Genomic DNA, 15,000 nt, shown 5'->3' with positions numbered 1-15,000 from the left:
GCGAACCCGCGATATCCGATCGATGCGATCGGCGAGCTCTAATTGACGCACGAGATAAATAAAGATACAAATCACAGTCGAGGAAATAGTTGAAAATAATCTCGGGCCCCGGGGGAACTTCTTCGCGCGACGAAGGCTGAGGCAGCGACCTCGGGCCGAATTCGGTAAAACAATGCCGACAGTTCTTTTTCATCAACTCCGATAGAATGACCACTTTTTTTCCATCTCGACGAAGTCCGACCAGAACCGGCTGCGTTTCATAGAAGGACGGCCGCGGGACCGTCAAACTATGGCATCCCTCGTTCGAAAGCCGGCGTCGCTGGCCCCGTTCGGGCACATGTCCGACGCCAACGATTTCGCGTCGTCCTTCTCCGTTTTCCTCGTCCGAGACATCGGCGGCATTCTCAGCTTCAGCTTCCGCTTCTTCAGAGCCTCCTTTTTCCTGAAAGAAAGCAACCAGTCGGTTCAGTCCGTTCGCGGTCGTCCCCCCACGGTATAGACACACGCGTGTATCCGGTTTCCGTACTGGTGTTTGCAATCGATGAATATTCCCATCGAGAAGAGTACAATTATGGCCACGATGATACCGATCACGACCACCACCAGAGTGACTATCGCGTCCTCTTCCTCGGCGGTGAACGGCGTTTCCGTCGTCGACCACGACATTTCCCCTGAAACAGGGATCCCCGTGCACTTTGAATCGTACGAAATACTAAACCACGATCGCGAACGAGGTCGCGGAATCGATCGGATTCGCTGACGCTGTCGATCGCGCGGCGAAGGATGCGTCACTCTTCCGTGCCGTCGCCGGATTAAGGAACGGCCACGAAATAATTTGGTCAGCTGATTTGCGTCACGGCGGCTCGCCCCCCCCCTGCGCCTACTTCTTCCCGTGACGTTCTTCGGGGCACGTACGCCACCTTGACGGAACAGGAAGAGGAAGGACGCGAGCGTGTTCGCAAAGGACCGGGGCCCGACCCTGTCGCGTACAAATCGAGAGCCGGCTCGACGCCCGATCGCCGCGCCGATTCCATGGAATTCGACCTTCCTGTCCGTCCCTCGCACGCCAAATTTAATTCGTTTCTTGCCATCGAGTTGCCGCGAGGATACAAAATCAATGCTACAATGCCGGGCGGAAGAAACAAAGATAGAACGACAGAGAGAAGCAATCATAACAAGATAAAAATGAGCGGAGGTTGAATGAAGCAATCAGTACTAACATGGGAATTAATTGATAAAGATAGTAGTATTATAAGCAACGTTAACAATAACAAGCTTAACGGCATGCAATAATAACTATAACACGAATAATACTAATAGGAATAACAGCATATATTTTACGCGTTTATCATTAAAATGAGTGTCTAGAAAATTTATGCAATTTATCGAAATCGTTGAAGAAAGAAACAAATATTTCTCCTGCATCTAGCAATCAACCACTCAGCTACGTCGATATATTTTGAAGATTATTTTTTTGATAATTGTTGTAGAATTATCCTAAACCGTGCGAAATTTATGATTACGTTACCATGAGCATTTTGTCATAAATCGTGGAAGAAATATTTCTATTACAAGACATAAAATTACCATTTCCATATGACGTGTACACACGTCGTACGTAGCTAACTGGTTAATGCAAACAATTTTTATTTTACATAAGAGTCCTCAGTCGAGTGATAACGATGAGATGAATTAAGAATAGTTGCACGACGAAATGAAATAAGTTTTCAATTAATTTTCTGTTTGCTCGAAAATCGGTGAGAAACGCGTCGAATCGACGCGAGAGACGAACGAGGGTTCGTAAGGTTCGAGGGACGCGAGATTCATCGCCGAGAAACGCGTTCATCTTTCGCGACTGCAACGCCGGGAGCCCTCGGGCCTCCGCTGCAGCGCGCCGACAAGAACCTAGACCGGTCTACGCGTTTCTCCCGTGTCCCTCGGTAGCCGTGCACGCGTACAGCATTACGACCGCCGACATATCTTTCCGATCGATCAGAAATCGGCGCGCATCGCGTTGCAGCAATCGCGGCGACAGCCGCAGCAAACCAGGAATGCGGGCGGTTGATGTAACACCGAGGACTCGTTGCGTGCGGGGGGCTACTTCACCGTCCCGACGGAATTACCTATACCTACCCGCGATCTTTGGAAAGGGGACTTTGCATGGGACTCCGCGGCGAGAGACCTCGGCAATCGAATCCGACCGTGAGTCCCTCGAAAGGCTTTACCAGCGATTACATCGGCAATCGTTGCTTCTGTTACGCCGGAGGGGCGTATTGTGCTCCGATTTCGCTGTCGGCGATAACGCGCGGCAATTAAACGGCTCGCAGTTTCGATTTCCTACCTCCGACGACGTACAACGACGAGCTTGCTCGCGAAACTGCAGTTTATCGCGGCCACGGACCCGGCAAAATTACAAAAAAATGACAAAATATATATAATATGTAAAGAATTGAAAAATCTAGTAAAAAGTTTAAAATAGTTTTTCAATAAATACATGACACGAATTACTCAAAGAATATTTAGAACAAAAGGAGAATTGACCCGATATAAAAAATTTACAATAGAAATTTAAATAATATGATGAGACAATAGGTAGCAATGAGCTAGAGCTCGAGCTACAATAGTAAGAGTAATTAAAACAAGAACAAAACAAAAAGCCCCGGACCCGGCGAGCTTCGATCGATCGCCGTGATTTTGTTAACAAGATAAAACATTTCGGTTTGCGTCATTACGTCGAAAACGTCGCGCCGGTTCGCTGATAGGTGATCTACATCATCTCGCCGTCTTTCCAGCGCGCCGAGACGATTACGCGGTCCCCGTTCAAGCTCCCATCGAATCCCATGAAATTCCTGCGCAAACTCCTTCGCGTTCCCCTTCGAATTCCCCTCGTGGATAGTCCACGGTTCGCAGCGAGCAAACATTTGCGAATCTACCGTTCGGAATTTAATTACCCCACAGTAATCGTCCCGTTATCGTTACACAACCGTGGCCGCGTGTACCTACGGGTGCGCGTGTACGCGGACGGCCGTGTTCGCGGATTCCACGCTAACCGATTGTTCCCGGAAACGAAGGATTTCCCAAGCTCGGGAGAAATCGCGCGCCCGTAATGGTAACCGAGGAAAGTATCGGTGTCACTTTTTTTTTTCGCCCGACCGTCGACGCGGCGATAATGCGACGCGAATCGCGCGAAACTTTGCGTGTTCCGAGAAGAAACGGTAGGAAAGAAATCGCGGCGAACGGATAACGGAGGCAAGAACTTCCAAGGTATCCAGCGATTGTTCGGGGCGTGGACCGTGGCAGCGGTGCAGGTAGCTGGGAATCGGTGAACGCGCAGGTATACGCCGAGTGTATTGCCGTGGAAGAGGAACACGACGCTCGGCCGACACCGACACACCTGTTGAGTTTCGCCGCGAAATTGGCAGCCTGCGGAATCGACTGACGCGCGGAGGGAGACGGTGTCGGAAGGTTCACGAGGACGGCAGGGTTCACGGAGGGCTCGCCGATCGCGACGCAACGATACACGGAAACTCGGCTTTGTCGGCAACTCGCGGCAACTCGCGGCTCGTCGTCTCTGGTTCGCGAGAATCGAATCGAAATAGTCGCAAAAAAATTTGGATACCTTCCCCGGTCGAGAGCAGTGCGTGGCTGTTGTTGACGGTCTTTTCGCGCAGTCCCATGGTCGTGCGATCGGATAGTCCGCTCTACGCTCGAGATCGTCCGCGAATCGACCGGTTCGAGGTCCCGAAGTAAACTGTCGGCCACATGCCACGCGAGTCATGCGATATGCTCGGTGAAGCCTCTACGAGAGCAACGGAAACCGTGGCGCGCGTGGAACGAGCGGCGAACGATCCGCGCCGAAAGTGGAAAGAAAGAGAGGCCAGCTACGCTTCACGGATCGCGGGAAGCGGCAAGGGGGCGGGGCAGAGAGGAAAGAGAAACCTCACGGTCTCCATCGAGGAGAGTCAGTCCGTGAGGACCGACGTGTAACTTCCATTCACTGTCCGGGAACCACGTATAACTTGGTACGCATTGGAACGACCTGCACACGCTTTTCGTACAGTCCCTCTCAAGAATTCTGCTAGAACCGTCCAATCGCCGCGGCCTTTTTCCGAATGGACGTCACGGCGAACCGCACCCCTGCTGGCCCGGCAACTTCTACGCGCGTGCATCCGAAATGAAAGACGCGGTGCTCGTTTGCTCCGCGCGACACCCGTCCGCTTCGATCGTCCCGGTTTATTTCGTACACGTTTAAGGGTAGGACGTCCGAAACGTTCATACGCACACGTAGAAGACACCCATTTACAGTGGCGCGCGTAATTATCAGACTACGGATCGTCGTGCAAAATAAAAATTGTCGTCATCGATTGTAGCGAACAATGAGTGGGGTAGAAGTTTCCTGTTTCCTTAAATAATTTCTCGAAGAGTTGAAAACAATACACAGACATTCTTAGATACTTCTAAATTTCAACTGACCAATTTTATCACAAATGTGTAAAATCTACGGTCTAATTATTACAGACTAATCTCATTTTATAAATATCAAATATATTTCTATAAACCATTACGGAGACGTAAACAAAAAAAAATGTATATTTGTATATTTCCATTCTCTGTTATCCCTAATATGGAAACAAACAAATACGATGTTTAATAATTAATAATAATTACTCGCACCGCTGTACGCATTACAATCCGACGATAGTTTGGGTTTTAGCAAATAGACATTTCAGTATCAAAATGAACAGACCACAAATAGAATATTCTGTTTCATAGAAATCCAATCTAGGTATAACAAATTCCGTACAACAATATCAAAATAGAGGTATCGTTATAAAATCTTCGATGACGCGCGAGACGGTCCATTGGTTAATCGGCCGATTCCTCGCGATTTCTCGGCCACGAGGGAAGATCGGTATCGGTTCGGCATCCAGAGGCACTCGACCCACATTCCTGATTATCGGATCTGATTATCCTATTATCGAGCGTCGTTTGACGCATTCGAACGGCAACGGAAGGACGGGCGCGATTCAACGTCCAGTCTTGTAATGGGCGTACGAGTAATAAGCGTCCACCCCGTGTAGTACGCCTACCAAGCCGCTCATCATCTGTGGACACACACGAACCATGTAAGAAGAGAAGCGTCCGACAAAAGGCAAGCATCGGCGACAAGGATACGCACGTAAGCGGCCGTCATCGCGGGATAAACATCGAATCCTGGTTTTATGTAATATTCCGGCAGAAGGAACAGCTTCGTAGAGAATGCCAAATAGGAGGCGGAACTTAGGTACAAGAACGACGCGAGAGCGTTGAACATCACTTCCTGAAATGATTGGAAAGGCGTTAAACGAGATGACAAACAGAGATCACAGAGATCGCGGTTGTAATTGTACGTACGAAGAGGGACGATTTGATCTGTCTGTAGGATTTTTCGGACAAGACGTAGCAAGCCAGAAGCACCGCCGACGTCAAAAAGCAGGCGGAGGACGTGGTCAAAGACCCTTCGAAAGCGGAGCCAATCGTCGTGCTGTACCTCAAGCCGTAATTAATCAGCAAGCTCTGAATCAAGCCACTGATTATCTGCAATCACGGTACACATGGTCGATGATAATCGTCACTGTTAGGTTGTGCAATAAGTCCGTTCGCGGTTTCTTGTAAGAAAACGCAGCACCGCGTAGACACCGACGCGAACGGGCTTATTACACTATCTTCGCCTAATCTACCCTGCTTCAAAGTAGACACATCTAGCGTTCATTTAAGTCAAGTTTCATGGAAATAGCGCCGCAGGAACGTATCATAAACTCCATCTGAACTTCTCCTTTTAAATCTTGTAAACACCGTGACGTCATGGTGCATTCCTTTAAATTTTCAGAACGATTTCGTCATGCTGTTGCAAATTAATCTACCCTGTCTCAAAGCAGACGCTTCCAATTTTCGTTTAAGCTGAGTTGCATAGACTGGCTAATTATACAACTTAATATTATCGCGGTAGTTTGGGCGATCGATTGCCGGATGAGACCGGACGCGTACCGTTTCGCAGAGCTTGATAATGCCGGGCATAGTCTTGAGGAATTCCACGTGTATGCACGTGCAGCATCGGCAGCAGCAACATTCGACACCTCCGGCCGTATGAGTGCCGCCGGACGACATCCTGATTATCGGCCCTCCATCGTTTCGGCCCATCGTTCCACCTCCTTCGTCTCCTCCCTTCTCTTTCTCCTCGGGCCGGCGATCCGTCGTTTCTCGACGCGCGATTCTCGTTAACGATTTCGCGAAAGTATCCGTCGTCGAACCTCGGGGGTCGCCGGCAATTGATAAGTTCGTTGAACCCCGTGTCTCTCTCTCTCGGTCTACGCCCGGATCATTGATTCGGCGGCCCTAATTGGTTAAACGACGATTAATTCGTACGTTTGCGCGGCAACCAATGAATCGACCCGGTGATTTGTATCGCGCTCGAGCCGCGGATTATCCGTATTCGACGGCAAACCGGCGATCTTTCGATTGGCGGAGAGACACGCGGGTCCAGACGGCGGTGGACGCGTTCGTCGTAGTGCTTTCCAACAAACTGAGGGTGACTTGCCAGTTCATTCTGAAAGTTGAAACGTCGCGACACCACCCCCCGCGTGGGATTCCTCGCGAGGGGATACAGACACGGCTATTTCTGGCACGTGCCGTCGCAAGCCAGAAGTCGGAACACATTCATTGAACCGGCTGTTGCGCCGCCGACACGGGCACAGGAAACGAAAAGAAAAAGAGATCTCGGATAGGCTTGGGGCGTGGATCCCGATCGATCCCGAGGTAATTCGTTCATTTCCGACGGCCCGCGCGGTGCATCGCGTTTGGTCACAATCGCATACATAATTTAATTGCTTGCGTAGCGCGTCGACCGCGGTATCCTGTCCTCTCTTTCTCTTTCTCCCCATTTCTCTTTCCCTTTCGCCTCGCGTGCAACTTTATTGAAACTCGTCCCGCATACGGGGTTACGTGCAGGTCCGCGTCCTGTCGATGGCCGTGCGAAAGAAAGCCGTATTTCCCTCGGCGCATAACGGGCAAATTTTCTGAGTCACAATTACGTGTTGCGTCCGGCACGTCGTCGCGCGATCAAGCTCCATCAGCTCGATCTTCCGTGCCCGAGCGATCGTTCGGATCACGTTCTCTGTTCGTCCGGTTCGTGGAAGGATCGACAGTTTTTGATTCTGGACTGCGAGATCTTTTACAAAGTCCATTTTATTGGTAAATCGTCAGTCGTAAAAGTAACGCAGAGCTTGCGTGTTATAAATATATAGGTGATAATATGTTTCTGTTCACGCTTTGTACAAATACGGTTTAAAAAAATGTGTTGTCGGAGGAGTATCAAATGCCCGTAGGTACAGTCGTTTGTGCGCCGAGCGCGAGCTACGCGGTCGAGTGTACAGGAGTTACTTTCGTTCGCGCATACAGTTGCGATTTCTTATTTCGCGCTTCCGCGTACGTAACAAATGCCTTGTATTCGTTGACGTAACATAGGCGTCGGATGTTCGGCGATTCGCCCCGCGATTACGGCGTTAGAAATATACGAATTATGTCCAGTATGCTCGTAGAAATCGCCGCGAATAATATTTCGATTCGAACCGAGTTTGTTCGAGAAATTAAGCGGTCGATTGATCGGTCAAGGCGGCGATTGTTTCCTCGGGCAGCTCAGAGGCCTCTGTAAGTGCGAACGGCGATAATCGTGCTGAGAAAGTATAGCGCCGCGTTTACCAGACCGCAGATCTGAAAATCGAACAATGTGTTATTTCGTAGGAAACATCGTGGCCGAACGGTTGAAAAAGAAAGGGATTTCGTTCGCGTTACCGCTCCAGCCATTAGCACTTCGTTTCCCCTGCCTCTGTTGGACACATTCACCAAAAACGTTAACGCCGCGGCTAGGTACAGTCCAAACGCGATCGCATGATATATCAGTTCCTGCGAAAGGAATAGAGTCGTTAGTGCTCCGTCGATTCACATGCTTCCGTTCAGCTGTTAGAAAATCCTGTTGCTCACATAAATTGTTTTCGCAATGATGCCTGGCGTCGAATGTGAGGACAAATAGCTTATCACCAGAATTGTGGTGCCAATCAGGAACGTTGTAGTTATCAGCAGGAAGAATAACTCGGCAGAAACGTAGTAACCATATGTGGAGAAATAATGACCGATGATCGTCACGCAAACGATTCCCAAAGCCTGTAAAAATCCGAATAATTAAATCACTTTCGACGGGGAAATTCGATGGTTAAAAAGTATACCAAACGGTGCGGAAATGTTCAGTGGATGTACTTGCAAAGTTATGCAATTATAAATTATAAATTATTGACACTCTCTAAGCATCGAATTATGAATAATTGGCGGAGGGATAGAATCACTGTTGTTTGGTTATCGATGCAGAAAATTCTTCTGAAAATTCTGTACTCTTGGTTTACATTTTCATTTTTTAATTTCACTGTAATTCATGTTTTTCAGTGTGTATGCATAACACATATCTAGCGGAGGTAACGTCTCTGGTGGAGGAACAACGAAGCTTTTTTCGAGGTCCGTACAGCGCCAATCGGTGCAGTGGCAAAACGCTCAAACAGTTAGCCATTTATCAACAGTCGACTTTGGCTAACAGTTTGAGCGTTTTGCCACTGCACAAATTGGCGCTGCACGGACTCCAAAAAAAGCTTCGACGTTTCTCCATCAGAGGCGCCACTTTGATCGCGGGACGAATGAATTGTGAACAATGCAGGGTCGCCTAAAAAAATTTATTATGACAAAATTAGGGCATAACAAACAAAATCAAAACTACAGAATTGTTCAAGGGACTCTACTGTATCATAGTCATGAAATGCCTACTTTTTTAGGAATTTGAATTAGCAATCTATAGTATGATATCTTTCAACATAAAATTGTTTTCAAAAGTTTCTCTGATCATTTCTATATTGCCGGAATAATTTTCGTTCCCTAAATTTCTCAAACCGTTTGTCGGTTTAATTTAAATGATAATAAACCAGGGCATAGGAATGCAATCATCGAATCATCAAGCCTAACTGAACTTTTACTATACATCAATGGGTACCCTCTGCTATCGGGACAGCAACCGCAATCGCAAACGATCGTACGGACGGGGGAGGCCTTACCAATTGCAACAACTTGATCACGCCACTCCACGTTTTCAAGTAGCCGGTGTTGATCATGACCGCCGTGGAGTTGGTCGTGACGGTGTGAGTTCTGATGGTCACAGAGTGCGACATGGTCGATCCGTTGCTGTCGATTCTACAATTGAAAAAGAGAACGCGTTAGTCGGCTCGCAATCTTCGGCTCCAGCACGTCCGCTCGAGGATGTTGCGGTCAGAAACGGTCTGAAATACGGCCAAGGCCAGGATTTCGAGGCGCGGCCTACATTTCGCGTCCGACCCCTCTTCTTCTTCTTCTTCCTCTTCGTCCTCCCCTCGTTTTCTTTTCTTTCTCAATGCCCAAGAATACCGCGGTGTTCGGCACACGAAAACATCTCACGTTTCGTTCGCTCGAAAGAAAAATGCAACGACACAGAGACCTCTACTATCTACGTTCTCGAGCGTTTCCTCGTGGAATTCCGTTCGGACACCAATTGGAATGATTCGCAGTATACACGGAGAAATAACAGCGAAGCTTTCCCTTTCGTTTCATTGATCTCGACACACCCTTGAAGCTTCCAGCCGATCGATACAATGCGTGAACGACTTTGCGAGACTGCTTTCTCTTTCCTTCCGGCGCGACGGCATGAAAACTACCAACACCATGGTACTACAGTAATACATATACTACTGTACAACCATACCACGGTATTACAATATTATTGCAGACGCCGCGACGCGATTCGTAATAATTAAAAACTGTTAACGACGCGATGTTTCTTTTTATCGTGTATCGAGCGCATATCCTAAATTAGCGCGACGTGGTGTCATCGGTTATTTTCGTATCAGGAAACACCTACGTTCGCGCTCGCTAGAAAAGTTTTCCGACAAAGCAATCGAAATGTACGTAGAAACGCGTGAACTCCAACAGGTTGACGTGCATACCCACTTTATCCGTTACTCTTATCTCTGCTATTACTATCTTCCCCAATTGGAATTGCAGGCGCGGCGAGATAGCGGTAGAGAATTCCCACTGTTCGAATTCGGACGCGAAAGCAAGCGTGCTCGTTGCACGAATTTCGATGAAAGAGAAAGCCTCGGTAAAAATCGAAACGGTCTAGAATGAAAAGAAAATGATCAACAACAGTCCGATTAAAAAGATGCCCGTGTTACAAATGACGCGCGCCGAACGATATCGTGGACGATAGAGGAAAATAGAGAGCGTATGCAAGACTTAAACTGACCTTAATGAGGTAGATGGTTGCGCGACGAGCGTCTGCGATTGACTGAAGTGCACGCTTGCGTTACCGCCGCGGTACCATGGATGACGTCACTGGTGATATCATAAGCGATCGCAGAGTTCAAAAAAGATTCACCGACGCGGATGGAAACAGTCCGCGATAGCGACAGCGTTTTTCTTTCTTTTCCTTTATTTCAAGTGAAATCAAAGATCATTTTGATTGGAATGGAAGGACGCTGTAGAAGAGATAATGTTAAAAATGATCGTGTATTTCAATGGTAATGTGTACACAGAAGAGAATACAACGTACTCGAATGCTTTAGTTTGCCTCGTATCGCAACGGATCTTGTTCTGTTTCACGTACGCATCGACGAACCGCTGAATCACGCGAGTGTCTCTTTGCGTACGAGCAAAAGAAGCCAAGAGAAGTGTAAAGTAAAAGTGAAAGTAAAGTAAAGCAAAAGTAAAGTAATGTAATGAACATAAAAAAAAAAAAAGAGAAAAGAAAAAGGTAAAGACAACAATGTACCGTATTTTCGATTCGTGCAAATATATTACCTATACAAAACAGATATATATATTTGAAAATGTATGTATATGTATATATGTATATGCATATGCATGTATATAGATATAATTTGTGTATACATATATTATAAATAAAAACTCGCGGCGGTGCGACAAAAGGTACGCAATTAGAAAAGTTAACTGAACGGGAGAGCGGTGGACGCGTCGCACGCGTGCCAACGGCCGAGAGCGTGGGCTTATTTGCAACTTTGATATTCGCGAACGGCAGCTGGGAAGATTCGCATCCAATATGGATGTTGTCGATCTCACGGCGATATTCCATTGAGACAATCGGTGCTAATGTTATCGGCTATTGCAGCCGCTTCCACGTAGACACCGTTGAATCAGACGACGCAGAGATATCGCTCGCGAGAAGCTCGTCGCCGACGATAATACAAACCGAGTCGAGGATATCCTAGGCGCGATGCGATAACCCGCCCTGGACTGACGTAAAACTCTCTTTATAGTTGTACGTAGAAATATATGTGGGTATTGACGATCGGTTATCGGCGCTCGCGGTCGTCGAGAACATATTCCCGCGAATTCGACCGCGAATCGAGTCGCGTCCGTCGATTCGTGATCGCGGGACGTTCCTGCCGACAAGGGCGATCGTCGACGTAGTACGGGCAGCCGATTCATCTATACGTATATCCGCGGTATCGTATATCGTAAATCGTATGTATGTATAATCTTAAGGCACATAGATTACAGAGTCTCTGGTTGAGCTACGACACTCGATAGGAAAAGGATCTTCCCGTTGGACTAGCTTCGAACCGTCGATATCGACGTCGGCGTCGACGTCAACATCGACGTCGACATCGACGGAGTCTATGTGGTTTTCCTTTCATTTCTCGAACAGCGTGTCCTCGCTTCGGTGTTGTTGATCGTTGATGGTGCGTAGGGTCGGAGACAGATCCCCCGTGTAGTAGCCTGGCCGTAGGTGCTCTTCAGGTACCTTGATGCCTCTTCGAGTACCCTGGTCGCTCTTCTTCACTGCGTGTTACTGCTCTTCCACTCGACGTACAGGAAGTAGGCACCGGCGGCGTAGGCGATCGTATTAAAGATTCCAAATACCTACGGCGCAAACATTAGAGAAACGTTAGAAATCTCGGACGAAAACCGATCCGACAAGGATCTGAACTTTACTCTTTCCATATTACTTACACCGCCGGCGATGTTCGATGATACAGTATAATTTCCGTTATACGCGCTCCAAGCGGATAGCTGAGCTATGAAGGCAATCATGTACAAGAAGGCGAATATCGATGTGTTTAGAAGTTCCTGCAAGCAAACAGTTGTTTTGTTCGTTTATTTGTTCGCACGAAATTAATCATAAGAAAGTGAGAGGAATGAAGTAGAAAGAGTATAACGATAATAAGCGAGTAAGAAAGACATTCGTATAAGATACGATCAGATAAAATATTGAACAAATATAATAGTAATGGAGGAAATAATGAATCGTGGCTCCACGGGGGAGACCGTTTTACTTGCCGACAGAATCCAATTGATTGGTAGCTTGAGCGCCTCTCGAATCGACAAGAAGTAAAGGAAACACCACACCAGGGTGGCGATGAAGGCTGTAACCGCGACGAACAGAAACCAGTGGGTGGCGGGAATTCGTGCCGGTGATGCGCACGCCATGCATATTATCCCAAGGCCCTGAAACAATCATAAATTTCCCAATTATTCGGCGATTCGTGTCGATATACTCGCTCGTGACATTCACCTGCTATATGACAAGTGATCCGTTAGATACAAAATTGCAAAAATAATAGAAAAATACAGAAATTGGTTTTGATAAGATAACCATAGTTCTTTAAATTAATGTGATAAACCTTTGCGGTCGACAACAACAAAACTGCGATTTTACGCATTCCTGAATGGATAAGTAACACATAAAATTGACATTTCTACCCTGCTCAATTGTATAAAACCGATCTTGAATATTTCGCCGCTATTCCGCCAATGTTCGCAAAGCTTTCTCTCGTATCGCTAGAAACTTCTTAGCAATCTCGTCGACAGGCTTCGCGAACCGAACCGTGGACTCGCCGGTCTCCGAGGTATCGTTTATCGGTTGAAATTGTTCGGCGAATTCCGCGGCTAACGCGTTCGAAAGCTGCGTTTCCGCGAGCTGGCTACGGTCCCGAGCTCTCCTCAGTTTCGCGTCTCTCTCCGTGTTCGAGAGAACGAGAGGCAGCCGCTTCTTTTCCAACTCGTTCGGATCCAGGTTCTTCTTCCCCAATAGAACAGTCTTCATCCGACGGTACTCCTTCGACTTCCAAACAGCAACCGCGGATTTCGGTGCCGCGCGAGCTCGCTTCTCCGCCCTCATCCTCGCCCGTTCCTCGTTCTCCTTCCGCAGCCTTATCCTGGCCTCCTCCAACTCCTTTCTCCGTTCCTCGTCGCACCTGGCCGATCGCCTGGCCACAACAGCCGGATCGTTCGCGAGGAAATCGTTCTGCCAGCTGTCGAAGAGCTTCTTCCTCCGCGCCTCCCTCCGCGCGTATTCCTCGAACCGATCCATCCTCTCCAAAGTTTCGTCTCGACCGACAACGGCGTCCCGCGTTTTAAACTCCCGGAAAAACCCGGCAGCGTCGCCCACGCCGATCGTGTCGACGCGCTCGCCTTTTACGAAGCGACTCATCGAGATCAATCGGGCGATCGACGTCGCGGACACGACCCGCGCGAAGATCGGCTCGCTCGGCCTGTCCCCGATGTCCCAGAGCTCGAGCTCGCCCCGGCGATCGCCGAGCAGAAAAACGCCGGGCTCGCTGGCCCAGCAGCAGGCCGTGTACCGGCAACCGGTCCGCCGCCGCCAAAACAAGGGGGACTTCGGATAATCGTCTTTCCAAACTGCGAAGACGTGTCCGCCGATCGTCAGAAGAACGTCCCGGAGATGCGGGGACCGTAGAATGTCCGTAACGGGACCGTCGTGTACGTACGAGCTGCTTAAAACCTCGCACTGCGCGACGCTCGAAGTTTCGCCGACGACCATCTGTTCGTCCCAGCCGCACCGGACCAATCCTTCCACACAGCCGAGCCACAAGCATCGCCTGCGATCATTCTTCTCCGCATCCAGCCACGAATAGGGTTCCTCGGCATTTTCATCGGGTTCTTCGACTCTGATCGTCGTGAGACAAACCGACAGCAAGCCGAAGCTCTGCGGTTTATCAGCGGTGGCTGCGACTCTCAGCCGGAACGTCGGCAGGAGAGAATCGATGGCACCGGCGTCGTCGGACGCCGGAGAACTCGACGGGAGAGGAGGAAGATTCCAGACTGCCACCGTGCCGTCTTCCGAGGCTGTCAAAAATTGTTTACCCGTGGTTTCGGCCGGCCCTATTCGGTATTCAGCGGGCAACCACTCGATCCTGCGAACGGCGAGGCGGTGCGAGCAACGCTCGTCGGAGATCATCGAGGCGCGAACCACCGGCGGCTTCTCCCGTCTCGGTTCGGTGAAATCGATCTTCCGGTCGTCGCTCGATCGATCCTTGATGTTCCAAACGACCACGAGACCGGTGGAGCATCCCCCGATCACGATGCCGTCGTTGTGCGGGCAAAACGAGACCGAAGAAACCTCTCGGTGATGTTGAAGCTCCAAGCTGTGAACCAGTGGGTCGTCGAATCTCCAAATGAGCACGCCGGACTTTTTCGGTCTGAACGAACGAGGTCTCGCGGAGTTGGTAACGTACGAGATAGCTACGTACTCCGTCGATTGCGGGTGCAGAGAAATATCGGAAACGGCTCTATTTTCCACGAGCTTCGGGTCAACGAACGACGCTAACTCGCGGAAAATCGGCGCCGCCTCTGCGTCGGCGCTCTCGTCGCCGTCGCGATTCGCTCGCCGAGACAAGTTCTCTATGTCGTCCACATGCAGGTTAACAGCCGCGTTGTACTTCACGATGTCGATCATCTCGGGCGAGCGCGCTTCTAGAAATAAATCCAACGGCGTCTTTTCCCTAAGCTCGTCCTCGCTCTCCGTGCTGCGCGCATCGCTTCTGCCTCTGGACCGTTCGTCGTCGTTCCGTTCCGATTCTGTCCTCGACTCGACACCTTCGTCCGTGTCTTCGTCCGAGTTCGGCTCACCGT

At 49.1% G+C, this 15,000-nt stretch overlaps 5 protein-coding genes across 5 annotated transcripts; all 5 read right to left on the bottom strand.

Annotated features, from left to right (window-relative positions):
* Nucleotides 1-6: 6 nt before the first annotated feature.
* On the bottom strand, nucleotides 7-3,737 carry LOC144478167 (uncharacterized). The gene is made up of 3 exons (XM_078195901.1): nucleotides 3,620-3,737; nucleotides 527-671; nucleotides 7-442 (listed from the first exon to the last, which is right to left on the bottom strand). The coding sequence occupies exons 1-3, from the start codon at nucleotides 3,675-3,677 to the stop codon at nucleotides 283-285; spliced, it is 363 nt and encodes a 120-aa protein (XP_078052027.1). The 5' UTR covers nucleotides 3,678-3,737; the 3' UTR covers nucleotides 7-282.
* Nucleotides 3,738-4,684: 947 nt separating this feature from the next.
* Nucleotides 4,685-6,468, bottom strand: Sing (MARVEL domain-containing protein sing). The gene is made up of 4 exons (XM_078195902.1): nucleotides 6,028-6,468; nucleotides 5,395-5,577; nucleotides 5,180-5,320; nucleotides 4,685-5,105 (listed from the first exon to the last, which is right to left on the bottom strand). The coding sequence occupies exons 1-4, from the start codon at nucleotides 6,178-6,180 to the stop codon at nucleotides 5,028-5,030; spliced, it is 555 nt and encodes a 184-aa protein (XP_078052028.1). The 5' UTR covers nucleotides 6,181-6,468; the 3' UTR covers nucleotides 4,685-5,027.
* A 745-nt stretch (nucleotides 6,469-7,213) lies between these two features.
* On the bottom strand, nucleotides 7,214-10,454 carry LOC144478166 (uncharacterized). Its single transcript, XM_078195900.1, has 5 exons — nucleotides 10,352-10,454; nucleotides 9,132-9,267; nucleotides 8,020-8,199; nucleotides 7,831-7,941; nucleotides 7,214-7,749 (listed from the first exon to the last, which is right to left on the bottom strand). The coding sequence occupies exons 2-5, from the start codon at nucleotides 9,243-9,245 to the stop codon at nucleotides 7,675-7,677; spliced, it is 480 nt and encodes a 159-aa protein (XP_078052026.1). The 5' UTR covers nucleotides 9,246-9,267; nucleotides 10,352-10,454; the 3' UTR covers nucleotides 7,214-7,674.
* A 141-nt stretch (nucleotides 10,455-10,595) lies between these two features.
* Nucleotides 10,596-12,579, bottom strand: LOC144478169 (plasmolipin). The gene is made up of 3 exons (XM_078195903.1): nucleotides 12,406-12,579; nucleotides 12,079-12,195; nucleotides 10,596-11,988 (listed from the first exon to the last, which is right to left on the bottom strand). The coding sequence occupies exons 1-3, from the start codon at nucleotides 12,553-12,555 to the stop codon at nucleotides 11,905-11,907; spliced, it is 351 nt and encodes a 116-aa protein (XP_078052029.1). The 5' UTR covers nucleotides 12,556-12,579; the 3' UTR covers nucleotides 10,596-11,904.
* Nucleotides 12,580-12,868: 289 nt separating this feature from the next.
* LOC144478170 (dynein axonemal intermediate chain 3-like) lies at nucleotides 12,869-14,995 on the bottom strand (the record flags this gene model as incomplete). Its single annotated transcript, XM_078195904.1, has 1 exon — nucleotides 12,869-14,995. A coding segment is annotated over one exon (2,127 nt), but the record flags the coding sequence as incomplete, so codon positions are not given.
* Between the last annotated feature and the right edge of the window lie 5 nt (nucleotides 14,996-15,000).

The sequence above is a fragment of the Augochlora pura genome, unplaced genomic scaffold, assembly GCF_028453695.1.
Source record: "Augochlora pura isolate Apur16 unplaced genomic scaffold, APUR_v2.2.1 APUR_unplaced_8926, whole genome shotgun sequence".
Taxonomy (NCBI): domain Eukaryota; kingdom Metazoa; phylum Arthropoda; class Insecta; order Hymenoptera; family Halictidae; genus Augochlora; species Augochlora pura.
Note: the sequence above shows the minus strand (reverse complement) of the source record. Positions and strands in the feature narration are given on the sequence as shown.